The 22717-nt window shown below is 41.6% G+C and overlaps 1 protein-coding gene across 1 annotated transcript in view; it reads left to right on the top strand.

Moving 5' to 3' along the window:
- The window catches only part of LOC134378891 (testis expressed protein 56-like), a 51719-nt gene that overhangs the window by 18987 nt on the left and 10015 nt on the right, over positions 1–22717 (top strand). The window contains exon 3 of the mRNA XM_063098199.1: positions 9104–9302. Within this exon, the coding sequence (XP_062954269.1) occupies positions 9104–9302 (199 nt within the window). The remainder of the gene's footprint in view (positions 1–9103; positions 9303–22717) is intronic.

Below are 22717 nucleotides of genomic sequence, written 5' to 3'. Positions count from 1 at the left end.
AGTTCATGTACTGGAAACTTCATCCCCACTGTAACAGTGTTAAGAGGGTGGGAAATCCAATTATGGTATTCAAAAGGTGGAGCTGCCTTGGATTGAATGTCCCCCCCAAACTTATTCCCCACTGTAACTGTTGAGGGTGGGAAATCCTATTATGGTAATTGAAAGGTGGGGACTTGAAGAGGTGATTAAGTTGATGGTTTAATGGTGGTTATGGGTGTGGTTCTGAGGGCTTTAAAAAGAGAGCACATAGGCCGGCCCATGGCTCACTCGGTAGAGTGCGGTGCTGATAATACCAAGGCCGTGGGTTCGGATCCTATATAGGGATGGCCGGTTTGCTCACTGGCTAAGCATGGTGCTGACAACACCAAGCCAAGGGTTGAGATCCCCTTACTGGTCATCTTTTTTTAAAAATAAAAAAGAGAGAGAGCGCATGAGCAGCTTTCTCTCTCTCTCTCCTCTGCCGTTTCCTGCCATGTGAGACCTCTGCATTGCTATAAAGCCACCACCAAAGAAAACCCTCATCAGATGTGTTCCCTGCACTTTGGACATCCCAACCTACAAAACTGTAAGGAATAAACTTTGTTTTCTTTATTAATTACCCAGTTCCAGGTATTTCATTATAAGCAACTGTAACAGACTAATACAGAAGATTGGTACCAGAGAAGTGGGGTGTTGCTTATAACAAATACTTGAAAATGTGGAAGCAGATTTGGAATGCAGTGTTGAGGAGAGGCTGGAAAAATTTGGAGGTACAAGCTTAGGAAAAGCCTAGATCCTGGTGAGGAAAGTTTGGAATTTCTTAGAAACTGCTTAAGTGGTGGTGACCAGCATGCTGTTAGACATATGGACAGTAAAAACTATTTTAAAAGGTCTCAGATGTAAATGAAAAGGGACTTATTGGAAACTGGGGCAAAGATCACCCTTGCTATGAACTAGCAAGGAACTTGGCTGCATTCTGTTCATGCCCCAAAATTTTATGAAATCTGAAACTTCAAGGTACTGACCTAGAGTATTTGGCAGAAAAAATTTCTAAGCAGCAAAGCATTGAGGAAGCTGCATGGTCACTTGTGACAGCCTGGGCTGAGTTATGGCAGAAAAGGCATGAGGTAAAGCCTGAATGTATAATTAAAAGGAAAGCAGAGTGTAAAGATTTGGAAAATTTGCAGCCTGCCCATAAGGTAGAGAAGCAGAGAGCATTTTCAGGAGAAAAATTGTGCTGCCCAGCAACTGTTTGCTAAGGAAATTAGCACAGAAGAAAGGGATTGTCAAGAGAAGGGAAAAAAGACCTTGAAGGCATCTCAGAGATTGTGGAGGCTGCATCTTCTGTTACAGACCCACAGACCTAGAGGGGCATAATGGCCTTGGGAAACAGGCCTGAGGTGCCCTTCACAGGCTCCCTGCTCTGGGCCCCTTCAGGAAGCTGCTTCCAGCATCACCCCCAGCTGGTTTGGCTACTCCAGCTGTGGCTAAATTGGCCTCAGATGTGGCTGGACTCACAGCTTTGGAAAATACAAGCTGGAAGCTTTGGCGGCATCCACATGGTGTTAGGTCTGCAGAATGCCAGAGCTGTGGAGGCTTGGTAGCCTCCACCCTGATTTCAAAGGATATATGGAAAAGCCTGGGGGGGCCCAGGAAGAGATCTGTCACAGAGACAGAGTCACCACTGACAGCTTTCACTAGAGCAAGGCCAAGGAGAAACGTGGGTTTGGAGTTGAAGCAGAGAAACCCTATCAGTTCCATGCCTAGTGGAGCTGTGGAAGTAGGACCACCATGGAGACCCCAGAATTGTGGAGCTACCAGCATACAATGCCAGACTGTGAGAGCTGAAGCATGGCCTCAGACCAGGAAAGCCATAGAAGCAGAGCTGCCCGAGGACTTGGGGACCCAACCCCTGCACCCGTGTGCAGAGGACATTGAACATGGAGTCAAGGTACATGATTCGCCAGCTTTAAGATTCAATGCATGCCCTGCTGGGTTTCAAACTTGTTTTGGACTTGTAACCCCATTCTTTTGGCCTATTTCTCCCTTTTTGAACAGCAATATGTACCCTATGTTTGTCCCACCGTTGTATCTTGGAAGTAGATAACTTGTTTTGATTTCACAGGTCGGACTTTGGACTTTGGACCTTTGAGTTGAAACAAATTAAGACTTTGGGGATGAAATTAATGTATTTGTATGTGAAAAGGACATGAGTTTTGTAAAAACTCATTCTGCTTTGGATTGAATGTCCCCCCAAAACTTAATCCCCCCTGCAACTGTTGAGGGTGGGAAATCCTATTATGATAATTTAAAGGGGGGGGGCCTTTGAGAGGTGATTGGATCGTGAGAACTGTGCCCTCATGAATGGACTAATCCATTCATGGAGTGACAGGTTGATGGTAATGAGCTATGGGTGTGGACTGGGGGCTTTATAAGGTCACGTGGGAGAGCTCTTGCTCATGCCAATTCCCACCATGTGACACCCTGGTTGCCATGGGACCCTGTAGAGATTTCTTACCCAGCAGAAGGCCCTTATCAGATGAACCACCTGGACTGTGGATGTTCCAGCCTCCAAAACTGTAAGAAATAAATTTCATTCTATATAAATTACCCATTTTCAGGTATTCTGTTATAAGCAACAGAAACAGAATAATGCAAGAGAAAGAAATGTTTCCTCTGTGACCAGAGTTTGTGTCTTCAGACACCTGGCAGTGTCCAATCATTAGGGACACATTGGCCTCTGAGGCCCTGAATTCTTCACTAAAAGGCTGTTTTATTTCAAATGCCATTTCCAAGAGTAGAGTGATTGCCTTGAAAGTGCATCCTGAAGAGATGGCCTTATTTTTCACACTTTCATCTGTCAGATTATGACTCTGATAATGGATATTGATGTCTCCCTGCTATTGTGTCTAAAGCCTTTCTCCTAGTAGGAGTTTCTTTTGACCTTAAAAATAGGTTTAGTGCCTTCCCCTGCCAATCCCCTCTTCATCTGCAGGGAAGCTTTGCCTGTATTTGACTATATTGGTTACCCAGAAATGATTACATGATGAATGAAAGGAAAAGAACTAAATATCTATAACTAAAAGCTTAGGTTTTTCTTCTATATTTTATTTTATTTTTTTTGTTTTTCTCTCTTTTCTCATTTTTTTCTTTTCTTTTTTTATTTTTTCTTCTATATTTTAAACAAGAAGTTAAACCATAACAACAACATAAAAATGCAAAATGAAGATCATTATGTGGATTTAGACAGACTGCTGTTCAGATAATTGTCATCAAAGGCCTCTACTGCAAGAGGTACTCTTCCTCCCACCCCATGCCACAGTACAGCAATGTAAGAGGCTACACTGAGATCTCGTTACTCCTGGTTGTGTGATGTTTAATGCATTCTGCATACCAGTTCCCTAAATGACTGACTTGCACCAATCAAAATGTCAGATGTCGGAGGAAGTTTAAAGCTTTTGTTTATTGTTTTTAATGCTAAAAAAAAAAATACTTCTCTTGGTTAATTCCCTGTTTTCCCCCCAAATACTTTGGAAGGTTGCTCAACTGGATGGTGGGGACATGTGGGAAGAGTGGTTTCCACGGAGTAAGTGGGCTTAGGGATCAGACCTGGGGGCAACTCCCAGAAGCCATGTGTATGGGTCACACACTGGCAGTCCCACAGTGACTGCCAGATCCATGGCATTAGTAGGAACATGGGAAAACACAATTGTGAGGTGCAAAGAAACAAATCACCTGAAATCCTGGAGTTTTAAGTTATCTGTTTTTATTTTCTCTGGTGTACACACACACACACACACACACACACACACACAGTGGCTTGTTGTTTATATATGTATATTATTAGTGGTTTATATATCTTGTCTATGTTGATTTGTATAAAATGTGATTACTCATCCATCCATCCATCCATCCATTTATCCATCCGTCCATCAAACATGTATTTTATTCCACATATGAGAATAAGAAATAAAATATACCTTCAAGCGGGTCAGTCCGATATCTCCAAAATTTCATCTATAAGTTTACAATCAATATTACTTTATTTTAAATAATTTTTTTAGGTATCTCTATGCTTATTGTATTTTTTTCTGAAAACCAGAACACTTGCTTGTAATGTCAAATAAGGCTGACACTAAGGCCTGATTAAATATTGAATGCAAGTTCTGAGTTTTTTATCTCATTTTGGTGTGCAGTACTGAAATATAATTATTCATACTGGAGAATATGAGAATTTGTAATTTTTGTTAAATGTTGTTCTCTCTCTCTAATTTATCCCTAGCTTCTTACAAAGAATTTTAGACAGTTTATGATATTAAGATATGTATATGCAACAAGACGATCAAAAACAACTCACTGAGGCAAAAAATAAAAGAAATTAAAAAGTGGATCTTACCAAATACCTAAATTGAATTAATTAATTCAGTTGAATATCAAATTTAGCTTTGAAATTCTGTCAAATACTGACAATGGAAGCAAGCAGCATGCCATTGCTGTTGTTAGAGTGTGCTCATGAGAGCTTCCTGCAGGCTCCAGCTGATCACTGAGCTAAGTAAACTTCTACTCAGGGCGGTGTGTGGAGGCTGTCTGGCACAGGGCTTAGACCACCAGGCACGAGCCCCAGTTTACAGTCCTGTTCTTGATTCATTGGAATGGTTTTGAGGCCTCTAAGGATCAATCTCTATACCACGTCATAACGACGTTAGTCAGATTGCCAAGCTGTGGTCCTGCAAGCCAATTCTTGGTACTTCAGGGCCTCTCCTGCTACTGTGTGTGGAAGGGACTATTAGTCTGAGAAGAAAAAGGGAGCTGAGCCAGGTCTGATCTTATTCCTATGCAGGCTCACCCTGAATCGCTCTGAGGCTCAGCTTCTCTTCCTGCATCAGGTTTATGACAGCTCTTATTTTCTAATACACCCAAAAGGATTGCAGAGCTACTCAGGTCTGATCTGAAAACTGGCTGCTCATTTTCAAATTGTTACCAGCTGGGGAAGAGATACTTACACTACAATATGCCAACTATGTCACTTACATAGTATTATTTTAGTACTGCACACCAAAATGAGATAAAAACTCAGAACTTGCTTTGATCATTTAATTGGGCCTTAGTTCCAGCCTTATTTGACATTACAAGCGTTTCTTTCTCTCTTTGTCTGTCTTTTCTTTCTTTCTTTCTTTCTTTCTTTCTTTCTTTCTTTCCTTCCTTCCTTCCTTCCTTCCTTCCTTCCTTCCTTCCTTCCTTCCTTCCTTCCTTCCTTCCTTCCTTCCTTCCTTCCTTCCTTCCATCCATCCTTCCTTCCATCCATCCTTCAGGTCTTCTTTCAGATCCTTGCCTACTTCTCCTGGTCCTTGATGTTTGATGGAGCATCTCCCCAATTTTTAAAATGACTTCCCAAATCCCCTTCTTCTATAATGAGCAGCAGGACATATAAAGCAAATTCACTGTGCGCTGGTTACCAGCTTAACTTGTCTTTGTCCAGTGAGACAGAGCGCCCCCACACACAACAAGCTACATGAAGCAGATTTATTACTTGCAGATAGGCAGCGGGGAACAACCGAAGCCGAGGGTCCATTGTGAGCTGGCTCCCCAAGACTCCGGAAATCTTCCTGCAGTAGATGGATTCTCATCTGCATATTCCCCATTTGCACCATGGCTGAGAAACCCCAGGGTAACAGGACTCACTGGGCTAGAACACTGAAGGACATCCTGTTTCTAGTCAGGGGGCTAGAACAGAGCTCAGCCTATTATGACCAGCTCCCCCTTAACTCAGAATGTTGGATTACCAGCACATGCCACAGTTATTCTTGAGAACTACAAGAAATAACTTGTATTTCTTTCTCCTCTTGAGAAAGGAGGGAGAACTGGATCAGTCCAAGGCCACTGGAGAAATGTTCTGCAGCACCTACCTCTCATGGAGCTGCTGGCTGACCAGCAACGGATGCTATTTCATTTCTGATATTCTAGGATATAAGCCCCTCTGGTATTGACCTTGTCTTCTCAATGTGGTTACCAGCTTGTCTGTCATCATAACTATACCACTGACCATCCAGAGAGTTCCAGCAGTTGGCTGCAAATACGCAAACCCCAAGTCTCAGCTATTGGAGTCCTCAGAAACAGACATTGCCACTGACATAACTGAAAAGTAAACATGCTATAACAGAGTGAGGAAAATCAGTACATTTTTGGCTACAAATGAAATTTGTGGAATCTGGAATCAGAAAGGACTAATAAGGTACTGTACTGTCTATTTCAATTGCTTATAACAAAATACCTGGAACTGGGTAATTTATAAAGAAAATGAAATTTATTACTTATAGTTTTGGAGGCTGGGAGGTCCAAAGTTGAGGGAACATATTTGGTGAAGGCCTTGGTGGTGGTGACAGTGATCCAGGGGTCTCACATGACAGAAAATGGCAGAGCAGAGAGAGAGATTGCTCCTCATGCACTCTCCTTTTAAAGCCCTCAGAACCACACCCTCGACCACCATCTTTGATCCATTCACTAGTGCATGGTCCTACAATCTAATCACTTCAAGGCCCCCCCTTTCAGTTACCATAATAGGATTTCTCACCCTCAACAGTTACAGTGGGGATTTAGTTTGGGGGGGGGGACATTCAACCCAAGACATTCTGCCCCTGGCTCCCCAAAACTTATGTCCTTTTCACATACAAATACATTTCATCCCCAAAGTCTTAACTTGTTTCAGCTCAAAAGTCCAAAGTTCAAAGTCCTATCTGTGAAATCAAACACATTATCTACTTCTAAGATACAATGGTGGGACAAACATAGGGTACACGTTCCCATTCAAAAAGGGAGAAATAGGCCAAAAGGAAGGCGTAACAGGTCCTAAACAAGTCTGAAACTCAGCAGGGTGGACATTAAATCTCAAAGTTGGAGAATCATATACCTTGACTCCATGTTCAATGTCCTCTGCACACAGGTGTGGGGATTGGGTCCCCAAGTCCTTGGGCAGCTCTGCTTCTATGGCTTTTCTGGTCTCAAGTGATGCTTTAGCTCTTGCAGACTGGTGTTGCATGCTGGCAGCTCTACAGATCTGGGGTCTCCATGGTGGTCCCACTCTCATGGCTCCACTAGGCATGGTGCTGATGGGATTTCTCTGCTGCAACTCTGACCCCATGTTTTCACTCAGCATTGCTCTAGCAAATGCTGTCTGTGGTGACTCCACCCCTGTGACAGATCTCTTCCTAGGCCCCAGACTTTTTCAAACATCCTTTGAAATCAGGGTGGAGGCTCCTCAGCCTTCAGAGCTCTGGCATTCTGTGAGCCTGCAGATCTAACACCAAGTAGATGTTGCCAAGTCTTCCAGATTATATCTTTCAAAGCTGCAGGTCCAGCCATGCCTGGGGCCAATTCAGCCAAGGCTAGAGAAGCCATAGCAGATGGAGTACTGGTGCTGGAAGCAGCTTCCTGAGGTGGCCCTGGGCAGTGAGCCTGTGAAGGGCACCTCGGGCCTGTTCCCTGAGACCATTTGGTCTCCCTAAGCCTTGGACCTGAAGTGGAAGGGTTGGCCCCAGAAGCTTCTGCTATGCCTTCAGGGCCTTTCCCCGCTTCTCTTGATAATCCCTTTCCTTTGTACTAGTCTTAGCACCATTGCATTTTTCTTCTGAAAATGCTCTCTGCTTCTCTACCACATGACCAGGCTGCAAATTTTCCAAATCTTTATACTTTGCTTCCCTTTTAAATTGTGGCTTTACCTCATGTCTTTTCTGCCATAACTCAGCATAGGCTGTTACAAGTAGCCATGCAGCTTCCTTAATGCTTTGCTGCTTAGAAATTTCTTCTGCCATATACTCTGGTTCACAACTCTTAGGTTTCAACTTCCACAAAGTCCTAGGGCATGGACACAATGCAGCCAGGTTCCTTGACAGCTCATAGTAAAGGTGATCTTTGCCCCAGTTTCCAAAAAACTCCTTCTCATTTCTATCTGAGATCTTCTCAGAGTGGCTTTTACAGTCCATATTCCTGTCTGCTTTCCGGTCACCCCCATTTAACCAGTCTCTAAAACATACCTAACTTTCCCTGGTTTTCTTGTCTTCTAAACTTTCACCAGCATCTAGGCATTTTATAGCCTGTTCCTCCAAATTCCTCCAGCCTCTCCTCAACACCCAGTTCCAAATCTGCTTCCAAATTTTCGAATATTTGTTATAAGCAACACCCCGTTTCTCTGGTAGCAATTTTCTATATTAGTCTGTTACAGTTGCTTATAACAAAATATATGGACCTGAGTAATTTATAAAGAAAACAAAATTTATTGCTTACAGTTTCAGAGGCTGGGAAGTCCAAAGTTCAGGGAACACATCTGGTGAGAATCTTGGTGGTGGCAACAGTGACTCGGGGGTCTCATGTGGCAGAAATGGCAGAGCAGAGAGAGACTAACCTTCTCATTCATTTTCCTATTGAAGCCCTCGGAACCATGCCCCTGACCACCATTATTAATCCATTAGCTATAGCATGGTCCTACAATCTAATTGCTTCTTCAAGGCCCCACCTTTCAATTGCCATAATAGAATTTCTCACCCTCAACAGTTACAGTGGGATTAAGTTTTGGGGGGACATTCAACCCAAGGTAGGTACACTCCCAGATCTTACTGAAAAAGCATGCTCTTATTTTAGGATGAATCCTTATGTTGTAACCCTTGCTCAGGCAAAATTGCCAATAAAATGGAGCCCCAGGTTATGAAGCCAGACAATAACATTAATGTTCACTCCATTTCTTCTGAGAAGCTTCAAAATGCACATCTCTGATTAAGTATGCAATAAAAGTGAAAATGAGATCATAACAATAATGATAATAATAATTGTACATTAACTTGTCATTTGTTTGAGAATCATGCACAAATGACCAATGGTGTTTGTGTGGCCCCAGTATGACTCATTTGCTTGTTCATTCATTCATTTATTTACAGTACATGTGTTAGAAGTCTAGCACCAGGCTAAGATCTGAGTGTTGCTCAGTAATACTGTTGGAATGAAGGAATAACAGAAGCTAAATAAGAATTATTAAGTGGCATAAATATTCTTTCTCATATCAATGCCATGTTACTCTTGCTATGCAAAGATGGAAAGGAATGTTGAATTGTATTGATGCTTATCCTATTACCAGGTGAGAACGCTGAACTCTCTGGCTTAGAAAGGATCTTAGCAAGACATCAGTTGCCAAAAGAGATTCATTTGACCCCAAAGCCAAGTACAATGCCCATACGGAAAAGAAAACTTATCAACAATGTAACTGATGAGTGGAAGAAGTGCCACTTGTGGAAGAAAAACACAAAGGAGCCTCCAATGTCCACCATAGTTGTCAGGTAGGCTTTGTCTCATTTTTGTCCTATGTGGACATATTTAGAGATACACAGGGTGATCATAAGCTTACTTTACACCTTAGCTAAAAAATGATTTGAGGTGGCCTTTGAGATATACAGTGAGCATGAAAACAAGCACTGGTCTGTGTAAAAGCTCATGATCCCCCTTTTCATACACCCCAAAGCTGCTGGAGTAGCCCTCATTGGGAGAGAACTCACAGAGATGGAAGCTGTGTGTGGGTCCCCCATAGGCTGTTGCATTTTAGACTCCTGAGCAGAAATCTTTCAGAGCCACTGTGGGATTCTTGGAGAGTGACCCGATCACTGAGCTGTGGAAATTTCTGGCTACATCAGTAGGGAAGTGCCAGCCCCACTCCCACTGTTAGCATGATCAAAGGCTAGGATACAATAGTATGACATGGTAGAACCTTGGCCTATCCCTAGTCTGCCAGATTTCACACTGAGAGAAATAGGGAGCCATTGCAAGGTCTTAGCTAGAGTGGGGACATGATCTGACTCATCCTCTCTGGCCTCCACGGAAACAAGGGTGGAAGCAGGAGACCTTTTACAGTTATACAGGTGAGTGATGATGGGCTCAGACTGGGTGATAACAGTGAAGGTGTGGAATGAATTGGATTCTGACTCTCAAAGTCATAAGCTTTGGTTATTTGGTCATTATCTTTTTTGGTACATTTTCTTCCCTACTTATGCCAGATCAATGGTGTTTCTCTATCTGTTTCTTTAGTATTGCTGCATAATACCTGATAAATAATGCCTACACTTTGCACATAGTAGGTATTCAAAAAACGTTGTTATGGAGAAATGTACACTTTGCTATAAAGACAGAGTCCTGGCCAGATGCAGCTGTCCCAGAATCGAGTGGAGGTCAAGATGGTGGAAGAGGAGAGCTGCCTGCTGCTTTTCCACCACGAGTAGAAGCAGCCTGAGGCCCGCGCCAGATGCAGCTGTAGCAGAATCAGCGCAAAGGAACGGCTTCGAAAGGGTGTCATTACCCTGCTGAGAACCGGGAATCTTCCCCCAACTCACGTGCGCGACCCGCCGGTGCACCACGGCCAGCGTCCCAGTCGCAGCTGCAGACGTGGAAACATGGAGGCCTGAGCGGGCGTGTGTCACCCTGGGCTGCAACGGTAACCGCGGCTTCTGACCCCCGCCTCCACCCGCAGTCCCTGGAGCTGGAAGCAAATCAACCGGCAGCCGAGACAGGGAGACGTCCAGCGGGAGAGGCAGAAGCTCCGCAGAGACCACACGCCCTGTGGGCCGCCACTGCCTGATCCAACAGGTAGGCTTCACCACTGCCACCCGGCTTCATTCCCAGCCCAGCCCAGTGCACACAGAGCGGGGAGTCGTCCGGCAGGGGAGGCGGGAAGTCCACAGGGTCCATGCTGCTACCGTGCAATCCAGCAGCAGGTAGGCTTCACCGCCACCACCTGGCTCCATCCCAAGCCCGGCCTAGTGCGCACAGAGCAGGGAGACATCCTGCAGAGGAAGGGGAAGCTCTGCAGAGACCACATGCTCTGTGGTGCCTCGGCGCATCCCAGCAGCCCGGTCCAGAGCACAGGGAGTCACTGAGGTAGCCATACAGAATTGGCAACCACAGCAACATCTTAGTCAGTCAATAGTGTCAAACCTGTGGACTGTGAAACACCCTGCCACAATGAATAAACATCAAAGAAAAGATACCAGAAATACGAAAAATCAAGAAAGTACACCACCAAAAGATAATAAATCACAAGCTCTAGATCCTATAGAACAAGAAGCCCTTGAAATGACTGACAAGGAATTTCGAGTGATAATTCTAAGGAAACTGAATGAGATACAAGAAAACTCAGCTAGATATCATGATGAAATGAGGAAAAGTATACAGGACCTGAAAGAGGAAATGTACAAGGAAATCAATGCCCTGAAAAAAAATGTAGCAGAACTTGCCGAACTGAAGAAGTTATTCAGCGAAATGAAAAACACAACATTCATTCATGACAAAGATCCTCTATAAGTTAGGTATAGATGGAAAGTGTCTCAACATAATTAAAGCCATATATTACAAACCCACTGCCAATATCATCCTGAATTGGGAAAAGCTGAAAGCTTTTCCTTTAAAAACAGGAACTAGACAAGGATGCCCACTCTCACCACTCCTATTCAACATAGTGTTGGAAGTACTAGCCAGAGCTATCAGAGAAGAGAAGGAAATAAAGGGCATCCAGATTGGAAAAGATGAAGTCAAACTGTCCTATATATTGAACAGCCTAAAGCCTCTACAAAAAAACTCTTGGAGTTGATAAATGATTTCAGCACAGTAGCAGGATACAAAATCAACACACAAAAATCAGTAGCATTTCTATTCTCCAATAGTGAACATGCAGAAAGAGAAATCAAGAAAGCCTGCCCATTTACAATAGCCACCAAAAGTATAAAATACTTAGGAATTGAGTTAACCAAGGCTGTGAAAAATCTCTATTATGAGAACTACAAACCACTGCTGAGAGAAATCAGAGAGGATACAAGAAGATGGAAAAATATCCCATGCTCTTGGATTGGAAGAATCAACATAGTGAAAATGTCCATACTACCCAAAGTGATATACAAATTTAATGCATTCCCCATCAAAATTCCAATGACATTTTTCTCAGAAATGGAAAGAACTATCCAGACATTTATATGGAATAACAAAAGACCATGCATAGGCAAAGCAACGCTGAGCAAAAACATAAAGCTGGAGGCATAACACTACCTGACTTTAAACTATACTACAAAGCTATAATAACCAAAACAGTATGGTACTGGCATAAAAACAGACACACTGATCAATGGAATAGAATAGAGAACCCAGAAATTAACCCACACACCTACAGCCATCTGATCTTTGATAAAGGCACCAAGCCTATACACTGGGGAAGAGACTGCTTCTTTAGCAAATGGTGCTGGGATAACTGGATATCCATATGCAGGAGAATGAAACTAGACCCACGCCTTTCACCATACACTAAAGTCAACTCAAAATGGATTAAAGAATTAAATATACACCCTGAAACAATAAAACTTCTTAAAGAAAACATAGGAGAAACACTTCAGGAAATAGGACTGGACACAGACTTCATGAATACGACCCCCAAAGCACAGGCAACCAAAGGAAAAATAAACAAATGGGATTATATCAAACTAAAGAGCTTCTGCACAGAAAAAGAAACAATTAACAGAGTTAAAAGACAACCAACAGAGTGGGAGAAAATATTTGCAAAACATACATCTGACAAAGGATTAATATCCAGAATATACAAGGAACTCAAACAACTTTACAAGAAAAAAACAAGCAACCCAATTAAAAAATGGGCAAAAGAGCTAAGTAGGCATTTCTCTAAGGAACATATACAAATGGCCAACAGACATATGAAAAAATGCTCCACATCACTCAGCATCTGGGAAATGCAAATCAAAACTACACTGAGATACCATCTCACCCCAGTTAGGATGGCTAAAACCCAAAGACTCTGAACGATAAATTCTGGCGAGGTTGCAGAGAAAAAAGAACTCTCATACATTGTTGGTGGGACTGCAAAATGGTGCAGCCTCTATGGAAAATGGTATGGAGTTTCCTCAAACAATTGCAGATAGATCTGCCATATGACCCAGCTATCCCACTGCTGGGAATATACCCAGAGGAATGGAAATCATCAAGTCGAAGGTATACCTGTTCCCCAGTGTTCATCGCAGCACTCTTTACAATAGCCAAGAGTTGGAACCAGCCCAAATGTCCATCATCAGATGAGTGGATATGGAAAATGTAGTATATCTACACAATGGAATACTACTCAGCTATAAAAACGAATGAAATACTGCCATTTGCAACAACATGGATGGACCTTGAGAGAATTATATTAAGTGAAACTAGTCAGGCACAGAAAGAGAAATACCACATGTTCTCACTTATTGGTGGGAGCTAAAAATAAATAAATAAATTCACACACACACACACACACACACACACACACACAAAAAAAAAAAAACGGGGGGGGGAGACATAACAATTACAATTCCTTGAAGTTGATACAAAAGCAAACAGAAAGGACATTGTCGGGAGGGAGTGGGGAGAGGGAGGAGGGAGGGAGGTATCAGTAATGGGCCACAATAATCAACCACATTGTATATCGATGAAATAAAATTAAGAAAAAAAAAAGTGAAGACAGAGTCGTCCCTGATTTAAAGGTATCAGATACAGGGAGAGAGTTCCAGCTCATGAATTTGTCTGTATTGGAAGCATCCGCTGGGATCATTGCCCTGGTGCATAGTATCCTTGTCTACTTTTTTTTCAGTGTTGCCAGTGGAAAAACTTACCAATTTGATTTTAAAATCCATAGCCAAAGAAGGCAAAGATATATATAAAAGAAGATGGTCATTAGAACCATGATGTTTTCTGGACAATGCAAAGACACTGAATTTTTTGTCTGGAGACAGGTAGAAGTTATTTTAAATGATGATCCCTGATTACTCAAGTTAAGATTATTTGACCAGACTTTGGAGGCCTATTAAACAAAAAAAATTCAAGTTTCACAACCATAGAAGGTTTATACACCTCAACTTCAGGCCATGATATCTTCATATGAAGTGATATATCTTACTTTTCATCCTAATTTGGTTTCTGAAACTATAGCTAGATTATCAGAATAAAAGAAATGCCATATTTTTTTTTTCAAATTTCCTTCTACAAGTATTTATTTGCTTTCTTTAAAAGCAGGGACGTCTTATCTATTTTTGTATTTCCAGTGTTGCAGGCTGTGGTCTTTGGGAAGCAAGTGCTGAGTCAGAAATAAGAGGGCAAAGGTTTACTGGGGGTGGTGTAACATACAAGTGTGGGGGAGGAATCCTGTTGAGCAAGGACTCAGGTGGAGAAATAGGCTCCACACACCAGTGGGAGGAGCTGCAACGTCACGTTGCAAGGGGTGTGGATGCAAGAAAGGTTGGAGAATCAGAGCTATTATGCAATCAGTCTACCATGAACCGTTTCTCAGTTGCTGACTCCATACTACTGAAGGATCTGCTGAATTGACTGGTCTAGTTCTTGCCCTATCACCTGGTCATGTGGTGAAGTCGGTTACTTGATAATTCTTTGTGACTTGGCTGGCACCCTTGAGAGTATTCATTCTTTAGCCAGGGCAAGCCTGGCTATTGTTGAGAAATATTATCAAGACTAGCTTTGTCCTTATCTAGGCTCCGCTGACAACCTTCCTGAGTCGTGCCCTTGGGTAGCTGTAAAATGGTGCTGATAATACCTCATCTTTGCGTATTAGTAGTTGTAACCCTCTGGTGGAAAAATGACTGTGAAATTGAGTTTTGACAATTGTAAAGTACTATTTGAATGTATAGTACAGTATTTTTACATATTAGATGGAGGCAACTACAGCTACTAACCTTGAACTTGCACTGACAAAAGTTTGTTCATTTTGTGATGTGTGTCCCACTAGAATAGAGACGGCAGGGCCTTTCTTTCCATGGCAATAGCAGTTTTAAGGCCACAAAACAGGCAGACCATACATGAGGGCTGCTGGCTTTGACAAAGTTTCTTCAATTCTCTGCTATGTAAATAAATCAGGCACAAAACCCGGGAGTCCTGGGACCGTGCTGGTAAACAGATTTTCTGAGAGTCTAGAGGTGCAGATGGTGGTATATTGTCCCTGCTGGAGAACTTGGCAGGATACCAAGCCTCAGTTTTATAATACTCAAGTCCCTACTGGATACTGCATGTAAATGATAATTACTTGTAAACTGTATTTATTGGATCAATATGTCATATTCATATGGGTTCTAGGGCTTAATTTTTTTTTCTTTTGCAAAGTGTGACAAAAGCAGGACTTGAACAGGAGAGGGCTGTGTGTTTTGTGCAAGGACTTTAGATTTCAAAATGTTTTTGTTTTATTTTATTTTATTTTGTTTTCCAAAATGTTTTTATTGTATCAACATGGTAGCAGCTGAAGACAGGGCCTAGGAGTCAGTAAATTTTATTCTGCTCCCGTCTCTGTCATAGATATTTTCAGCTAAGCCTGACTTGGGGCCAGCTGGCAAGAGGCAATCATTTCTTCTCTGTACTTACCATTCATCTACTATTGCACTTACCTTACTGTAGTAGAAACATGTTTGTTTCCTACCCCAATCTAAGCTCTCCACTTGGAGAAAAATGTTTCATGTTGTTTACTGCAAGCTAATACCACAAGATAAATTAAAAATATAACTGGTTATATGTAGCTAAATGAAAGCTTCTATGTCTGTTTCTCCCCCACTTTTGTTACTTGTTCTCCAACCTAGACAGGGCCCATTGGTCCCTAGAGCTGTGAAAGCCCTGGGCAGAGCCATCTGGTCCTCCTGATATTGTTACCAGAGGAGAAGTTCCCAAGAGGTCTGATGGCTGACCTCAATCCACCCCATCTTCTACCAGGTTCTTGACTCCACCACAGGAAAGAATTCAAGGGCAGAGTAGGAGCAGAAAGCAAGAACAGGTTTAATGTAGAGAATAAGAAATACACACTTCACAGGGAAAGTGTGGGCTGGCTTCAGATGCAGTGAGCACAGCCCCACCTTCTTCCTGGATTCTACTTTTACAGTTTGGCTCTCTATAGATATTCCTGCTGTCTAATGAATATTCAGCTATGGGGGTGTGTTCCCAGTTATGTAAGAGGTTATGTAACATAGCCTTGCACATGTTCAGTTGGTTTGGAGCATGCTCATTGGTCAAATTTCACCAAATACACTTAAAATATACTAGGTGCTCTCCAGTGGAGGTCATTCATAGGATAAATTTCTTTCTACTGAGCATGCTCAGGGACTGGAATTACACAAGTCTGCCTCCTGCAGTCTCAGTCTCCACATGTTGGTGCCAGAAATAGATGCAACAAGCAACAGTAGCTCAGGTCCCAGAGGAGGAGCTAAAGTTCTAGGGGAGTCGTTTGAGACCCAGGGGAGTTGGCTGAAACCCAATCCTAGGGAAACTGAGCACTTCTTATCTCTCAAGATGATAGGGAAACTGAATTCAGGAGAGGCAAATGCCTTCCCAAGGGCAAACAACTACCCAGGGGCAGAGCAAGAGTGAGAGCCACACTTGAACATGTTGAGTTTCTTGTCTACCCTGATTCACCAAAGTTGATCTGTCTGTCAAGGCCCTGGGTTTACCTGCAGGCCAGAGTAAACCCCACTGATGGACATTTCATGTGATGGCTAATTCTGTGTGTCAGCTTGGTTACATCATGGTACTCAGTTGTTTGGTCAAACACCAAGTTAAGATGTTGCTGTAAAAGTGTTTTTCAGATGTGATTAACATTTAAATGAGTAGACTGAGTAAAGCAGATGACCCTCTGTAATGTGGGTGGGCCTCATCCAGTCAGTTGAAGGCCTGAAGAGAAAAGACTGAGGTCCTTTGAAGGGGAAGGAATTCTGCCTACAGACAGCCTTTGGACTCAAGATGCAACTCTGACTCCTGCTGGAATTTCCAGCCTGTCAGGCAGCCCTTAAATGTCAGACTTGTCAGCCCCAACAATTGCATGAGCCAATTCCTTAAAATCTCTCTCTCTCTCTCTCTCTCTCTCTTGCTCTCTGTATATAGACATAGCTATATATTCTATTATATATATTCTATTGGTTCTGTTTCTCTGGAGAACCCTAGCATATTCCAAAATTCATCATTTACATAATTCCAAAAGGGCTTAAGTAAGGATTTTTTTTTTTTTATATATTCTAAGCAGAATGGACTCACCATGAAAATTCATGGTATAAGCCAAATTGTCTGGAGAAAACTGAGGATTAAGCACTGTATATTTCTGAAGGAAGGAGAGGACTCTGTTGTTATACCTCTCTCTTCCTTCATGGGCATTGTTCACCTGGAAGCAGAGGCAATCCACCAGGCACAGTGCTGAGAGGAGGAGTAACTGGAAGCCTCAGGATAAATGCTTTGCAATGAGTTATCACTGACCCAATTTGAGAAATCCACAGAAAGTTCTACGAGGTGTCAAAGAAAACCAGAGCCAGAGAGAAATTGAAGTGGTGAAGACAAATTTTATTCAGGACTGTTGAAGAGGGAAGAGAGACCCCAGTATAGCACTCCATTCTGAATATACTAGGGATAATCGAGGATTTACAGCCAAGGAGCAGGGAGTCACTTATTGATTTGCATATGTTGAGCCATCCTTGCATCCCTGGGATAAATCCCACTTGATCATGGTGTATAATCTTCTTGATGAGTTGTTTTAATCAGTTTGCTAGTATTTCATTGAGGATTTTTACATCTATGTTTATCAGGATAATTGGCCTATAGTTTTCTTTTTTATTGTTGTTGAGGTCTTGCCTGGTTTTTGGCATTAGGGTAATGCTGGCCTTGTAGAATGAGTTTGGAAGAATTCTGTTAAAAATAGTTCTAGAAGTATTGGTGTTAGTTCTTCTTTAAAAATTTGGTAGAATTCAGCAGTAAAACCATCTGTTCCTGGGCTTTTCTTTGCTGGGAGACTTTTAATTACTAATTCAATCCTGTTATTTATTATTGGTCTGTTCAGGTTTTCTATTTATTCTTGGTTTAATCTTTGTAGGTTGTAAGTGTTCAGGAATTTATCCATTTCCTGTAGGTTTTCAAATTTGTTGGTGTACTTTGTTTATAATAGTCTCCAATGATCTTTTCTACTTCTGTGGTACCAATTGTAATGTCTCCTTTTGTATTTCTGATTTTATTTCTTAGGGTCTTTTCTCTTTTTTTCTTGGTTAGTCTAGCTAATGGTTTGTTGATGTTGTTTATCTGTTCGAAAAAACAACTTTTCATTTGATTGATCTTTTGTATTGTATTTTTAGTCTCAATTTCATTTATTTTTGGTATTATTTTCATTATTTATTATCTTCTACTTATTTAGGGTTTGGTTTGTTTTTGCTTCTCCAGTTTCTTAAGGTGCAGTGTTAGGTTGTTTATTTCAAATCTTTTTTATGTGTTTGATGTAGGCATTTGTTACTATAAACTTTCCTCTTAATACCGCCTTGGCTGTGTTCCATAGGTTTTGGTATGTTGTGTTTCTTCTTCAATTGTTTCAAGAAATGTTTTAATTTCATTCTTAATCTCTTTTTTGATCCATTGGTATTTCAGAAGCATGTTGTTTAATTTCCATGTATTTTCATAGTCTCAAAAGTTCCTGTTATTATTGATTTTTAGTTTTATTCCATTATAGTCAGTAAAAATGATTGATATGATTTCAGTTTCTTTGAACTTGTTGAGACTTGTTTTGTGGCCTAACATATGGTCAATCCTGGAAAATGTTCCATGTGCTGATGAAAAGAATTTATATTCTGTAGCCATCAGATGAAATATTCTGTAAATGTCTATTAGGTCCATCTGGTCTGTGATGCCATTTTGTAGAGTTTGGATGTGTTGTCCCCCCAAAGCTCATGTTGAAATCTGATCCCTGATGTGGCAGTGTTGGGAACTGTTTGGGTCATGGGGGTGGATACCTCATGAATGGATTAATGCCCTCCCTGTGGGGAGTGAATGAGTTCTAGCTCTATTAGTTCCAATGAGACCTGGTTGTTTAAAGGACAAAGAGAGACAACCTCTGTCTCTCTTGCTTCCTTTTGCCATGTGATCTTGCACCTGCCAGATGCCTGCCACTTTCCATTATGAGAAGCAGCCTGAGGCTTGCACCAGATGCAGCTGTCCCAGAATCATGAATCAAATAAAACTCTTTTCTTTATAAATTAGCCAGTTTTGGGTATTCTGTTATAGCAACATAAAAATGGACTAATACACCATTTAAACCTGATGTTTCTTTGCTGATTTTCGGTCTAGATGATCTATCTGTCCAATGCTGAGAGTGGGATGTTAAAAATCCCCAACTACTATTGTGTTGGAATCTATCTCTCCCTTTAGACCTGATAATGTTTGCTTTATTTATATGAGTGTTCTAGTGTCAAGTACATATATATATATTTATATATTTATAATCATTATATCCTCTTGCTGTATTGATCCCTTTATCATTATATAATGCCCTTCTTCATCTCTTTGTACAAGATTTAAAGTCTATTTTATCTGATATAAGCATAGGTATTTCTGCTCACTTTGGTTCCATTTGCGTGGAATATCTTTCTCTATCGGTCTGTGTGTATCTTTATAGATAAGGTGTGTTTCTTGTAAGCAGTATGTGGATGGGTCATATTTTTTTAATTCATTCAGCCAGTTTTGTCTTTTAACAGGGGCATTTAATCCACTTACATTTAAGGTTATTATTGATATATCAGGTCTTACTACTGTCATTTTTTTTTATTGTTTTCTGATCGTTTTGTATATCTTTTGTTTCTTTCTTTCCCTCCTATTGTTTATCTTTGTGGTTTGGTGGTGTTCTATACTGACAAGTTTTGATTCTTTTCTCTTTCTAATTTGTGTATCTGATCTATAGGTAAGTTTTATATTTCTGCATGTTTTCATGATGGTCATTATCATTCTTTCTCTTCTAGATGTAGGACTTCCCTCAGCATTTCTTGTAAGACTGGTCCATTGGTGATGAATTCCCTTAGCTTTTGCTTGTCTGAGAAAGATTTTATTTCTCCTCATTTCTGAAGGTGTGTTTAGTGTTTCTGGCTGGCAGTTTTTTCTTTCAGCACTTTGAATACATCATCCATTCTCTCCTGGCCTGCAGGGTCTCTGCCAAGAAGTCTGCTGTTAGTCTAATGAGGATTCCTTATATGCAACTTGACACTTTTGTCTTGCTGTATTTAAAATTCTCTATTTTTTTTAACTTTTGTCTGTTTGACTATAATGTGCCTTGGAGAGGAACTTTTTCAGTTGAGTCTATTTAGGGTCCTTTGAGCTTCCTGTATCCAGATGTTCATATCTACCCCAAGTCTTGGAAGTTTTCAGTTATTATTTCATTACATAGTTTTCAATAACTTTTTTGTTTTCTTCTCCTTCTGGAATGACCATAATTCAAATATTTGTTCACTTAATGATGTCCCATAAATCTTATAGGCTTTCTTCATTCTTTTTACTTCTCTCTCTCTCTCTCTCCCTGGGTTATTTCAAAAGAGCTGTCTTCAAGATCAGAAATGCTTTCTTCTGCTTGATCTAGTCTATTGTTGAGACTCTCAAATATATTTTTTATTTCATTCAATGAAATCTTCAGTTTCAAGATTTCTGGGTTTTTTGAAATGATATCTGTCTCTTTCTTACATTTCTCATTCAGATCATGAATTGTTTTTCTGATTTTGTTGAATTGTTTATGTGTATTCTCTTGTATCTCAGTAAGTTTTCTTAAGATTATTAATTTAAATTTCTTTTCCATCAAGTTGGGAATTTCTGATTCTTTGGGATCAGTTACTGGAGCATTATTGTGTTTCTTTGGTGGTGTCATGTTTCCTTGGGGTTTTTTCTCATTTTTATTGTTTCCCTGAATTGATATCTGTACATCTGGTGGAACAGTTGGTTCACTGAGTTTTATAGAGGGGCTTGTGTTGGGAAAGCCTTTTACCACAAATGTGTCTTAGGTTGTCAGTTTGGTAAGGTACATTGGCTTTGTTCTAGATGGGTGCAATAGTGCAGACTCTTTGCAGTTTCTTTAGTTGTAATCCACATTTACTTTGTATGTGAGTGCCTCATTGGCCTGGGTTGGGGGGTGGTTTGTGACAGTGGTGTCATAGTTTTGCTTGAATGGGCTTGCTGGATTGGTTCTTGGGCCAGGGATATGTGTGTGCACACTGTGAGTCAGTCATCTCAGGGGCTGGCTCACTGGGAATGGGGTTGCTGGGCTGATTCTCAGGCTGGGGGTGTGGGTGTGGCACGTCAGAGTCTCTGGGACTGGTATGTCAGTGACAGGGTCACCTTGCTGATTCTCTGATTGGAGGTGGGCCTGCCAGGGGCATATCAGCTGGGCTGTTTCTTACTTGGATATGTGGGCCTATTATGGCTCAAAAAATAAGGGGTGAGTCACCAGGGGCTGTTTCTGTGGGCCAGCAGCATGGGCATGCTTTGGCTTGGCTAGCTGGGTGTGGGTTTGCCAGTGCCTGGTCTGCTGAGTTGCTTCTCAGGCTGGGTGTGAGATTGTGAGGTGGGTCTGCTGCTTCTCTGATTGGAGGGCATAGATGTGCTTTAGCTCTGCCAGCTTGGGGGTGTGTTTGTTTGGGTAGGGACTCCTGAGCTATTCTTCTGGGTTGATAGCATGTGTGCACAGAGGCTCATTCAGTTTGCAGGGGGGGTCAGTCCTCTAGTAGTGGGTCTGCCTGTTTGATATCTGGCTAGCTTCATGGAGATGCAACAGTTCAGCTGGCCTGGTGTTGGCTTCTTGGACATGCAGGACTTAAGTCACAGCCACACCTGGGACCAGGCTCCCAGCTGCCAGGATTTCAGTAGCTACTTACATGAGTGTGTTAGAATAACAAAGGAGCCTTAAAGCTGGGGAAGCTCTGTGGCTACTGGCCCCAGGTCAGGGTATGCTCTCACAGTGGCGCTAGTCTTAAGATGGCACTGTACTGCATCAGCTTTGGTCACAAGAGTGGGCATGTACAACGTGTGCTCCTGTTCTAGAGCAATGCAGTGTATATTCTAGGCTGCTCTCCACACTTGGCTCTGGGCTGTAAGGGATGTGGTATTCTCCTGTAATAGGAATTGCAGTTTTCTGTGGTGTGGATGGGGACAGGTGGGGACCTTCTGCTTACCTTTTCTGCACAAAGGAAAGTCTTTCCTGTGTCACTCTCAGTGCTGGGGATATGATGCCTGAGGCCATGTGCCTTTCTCCCCTCCATCCCGCTATCCTGGGCTTTCATGCTCCACAGGGATCTCACCAGTCTCCTGCTGCACTCCTGCACTCTCCCACGGACACTGCCATCCATTTTTAGCTGTTTATTAGTTGTTTTGGTCCTTTTCTGTGGGAGGTACCTATAGTCAGCCATCTTGCCTGTGTCTCCCATTTTAAGCATTTTTAAGTATACAACTCAGTGGCGTTAAGTACATTCACGTTGTCATGTAACCATCATCACCATCCATCTTCAGACCTTTCTCATCATTGCAAACTGAAACTCTGTACCCATTAAATAATAACTACCTGTTCTCTTATCCCCCCAGCCCCTGGTAACCACCATTCTCCTTTTTGCGTCTATGAATTTGACTACTCTAGATACCTCAAATAAGTAAAAACATATAATATTTGTCTTTTTATGGTTGGTTTATTTCATTTAGCATAATATCTTCAAGTTCATACATGTTGTAGCATGTGTCAGAATTAACTCTTTTTTAAGGCTAATAATATTGCATTGTGTTTATAGACCACAGTTCATCCATCCATTCATCTGTTGATGGACATTTGGGTTGTTTTTACATTTTCCCTCTTGTGAATAATCTTGATATGATCATGGGTATGCAAATATCTTTTCGAGTTCCTGCTATTGAGTTC

The sequence above is a fragment of the Cynocephalus volans genome, chromosome 5, assembly GCF_027409185.1.
Source record: "Cynocephalus volans isolate mCynVol1 chromosome 5, mCynVol1.pri, whole genome shotgun sequence".
Classification (NCBI taxonomy): Eukaryota; Metazoa; Chordata; class Mammalia; order Dermoptera; family Cynocephalidae; genus Cynocephalus; species Cynocephalus volans.
Note: the sequence above shows the minus strand (reverse complement) of the source record. Positions and strands in the feature narration are given on the sequence as shown.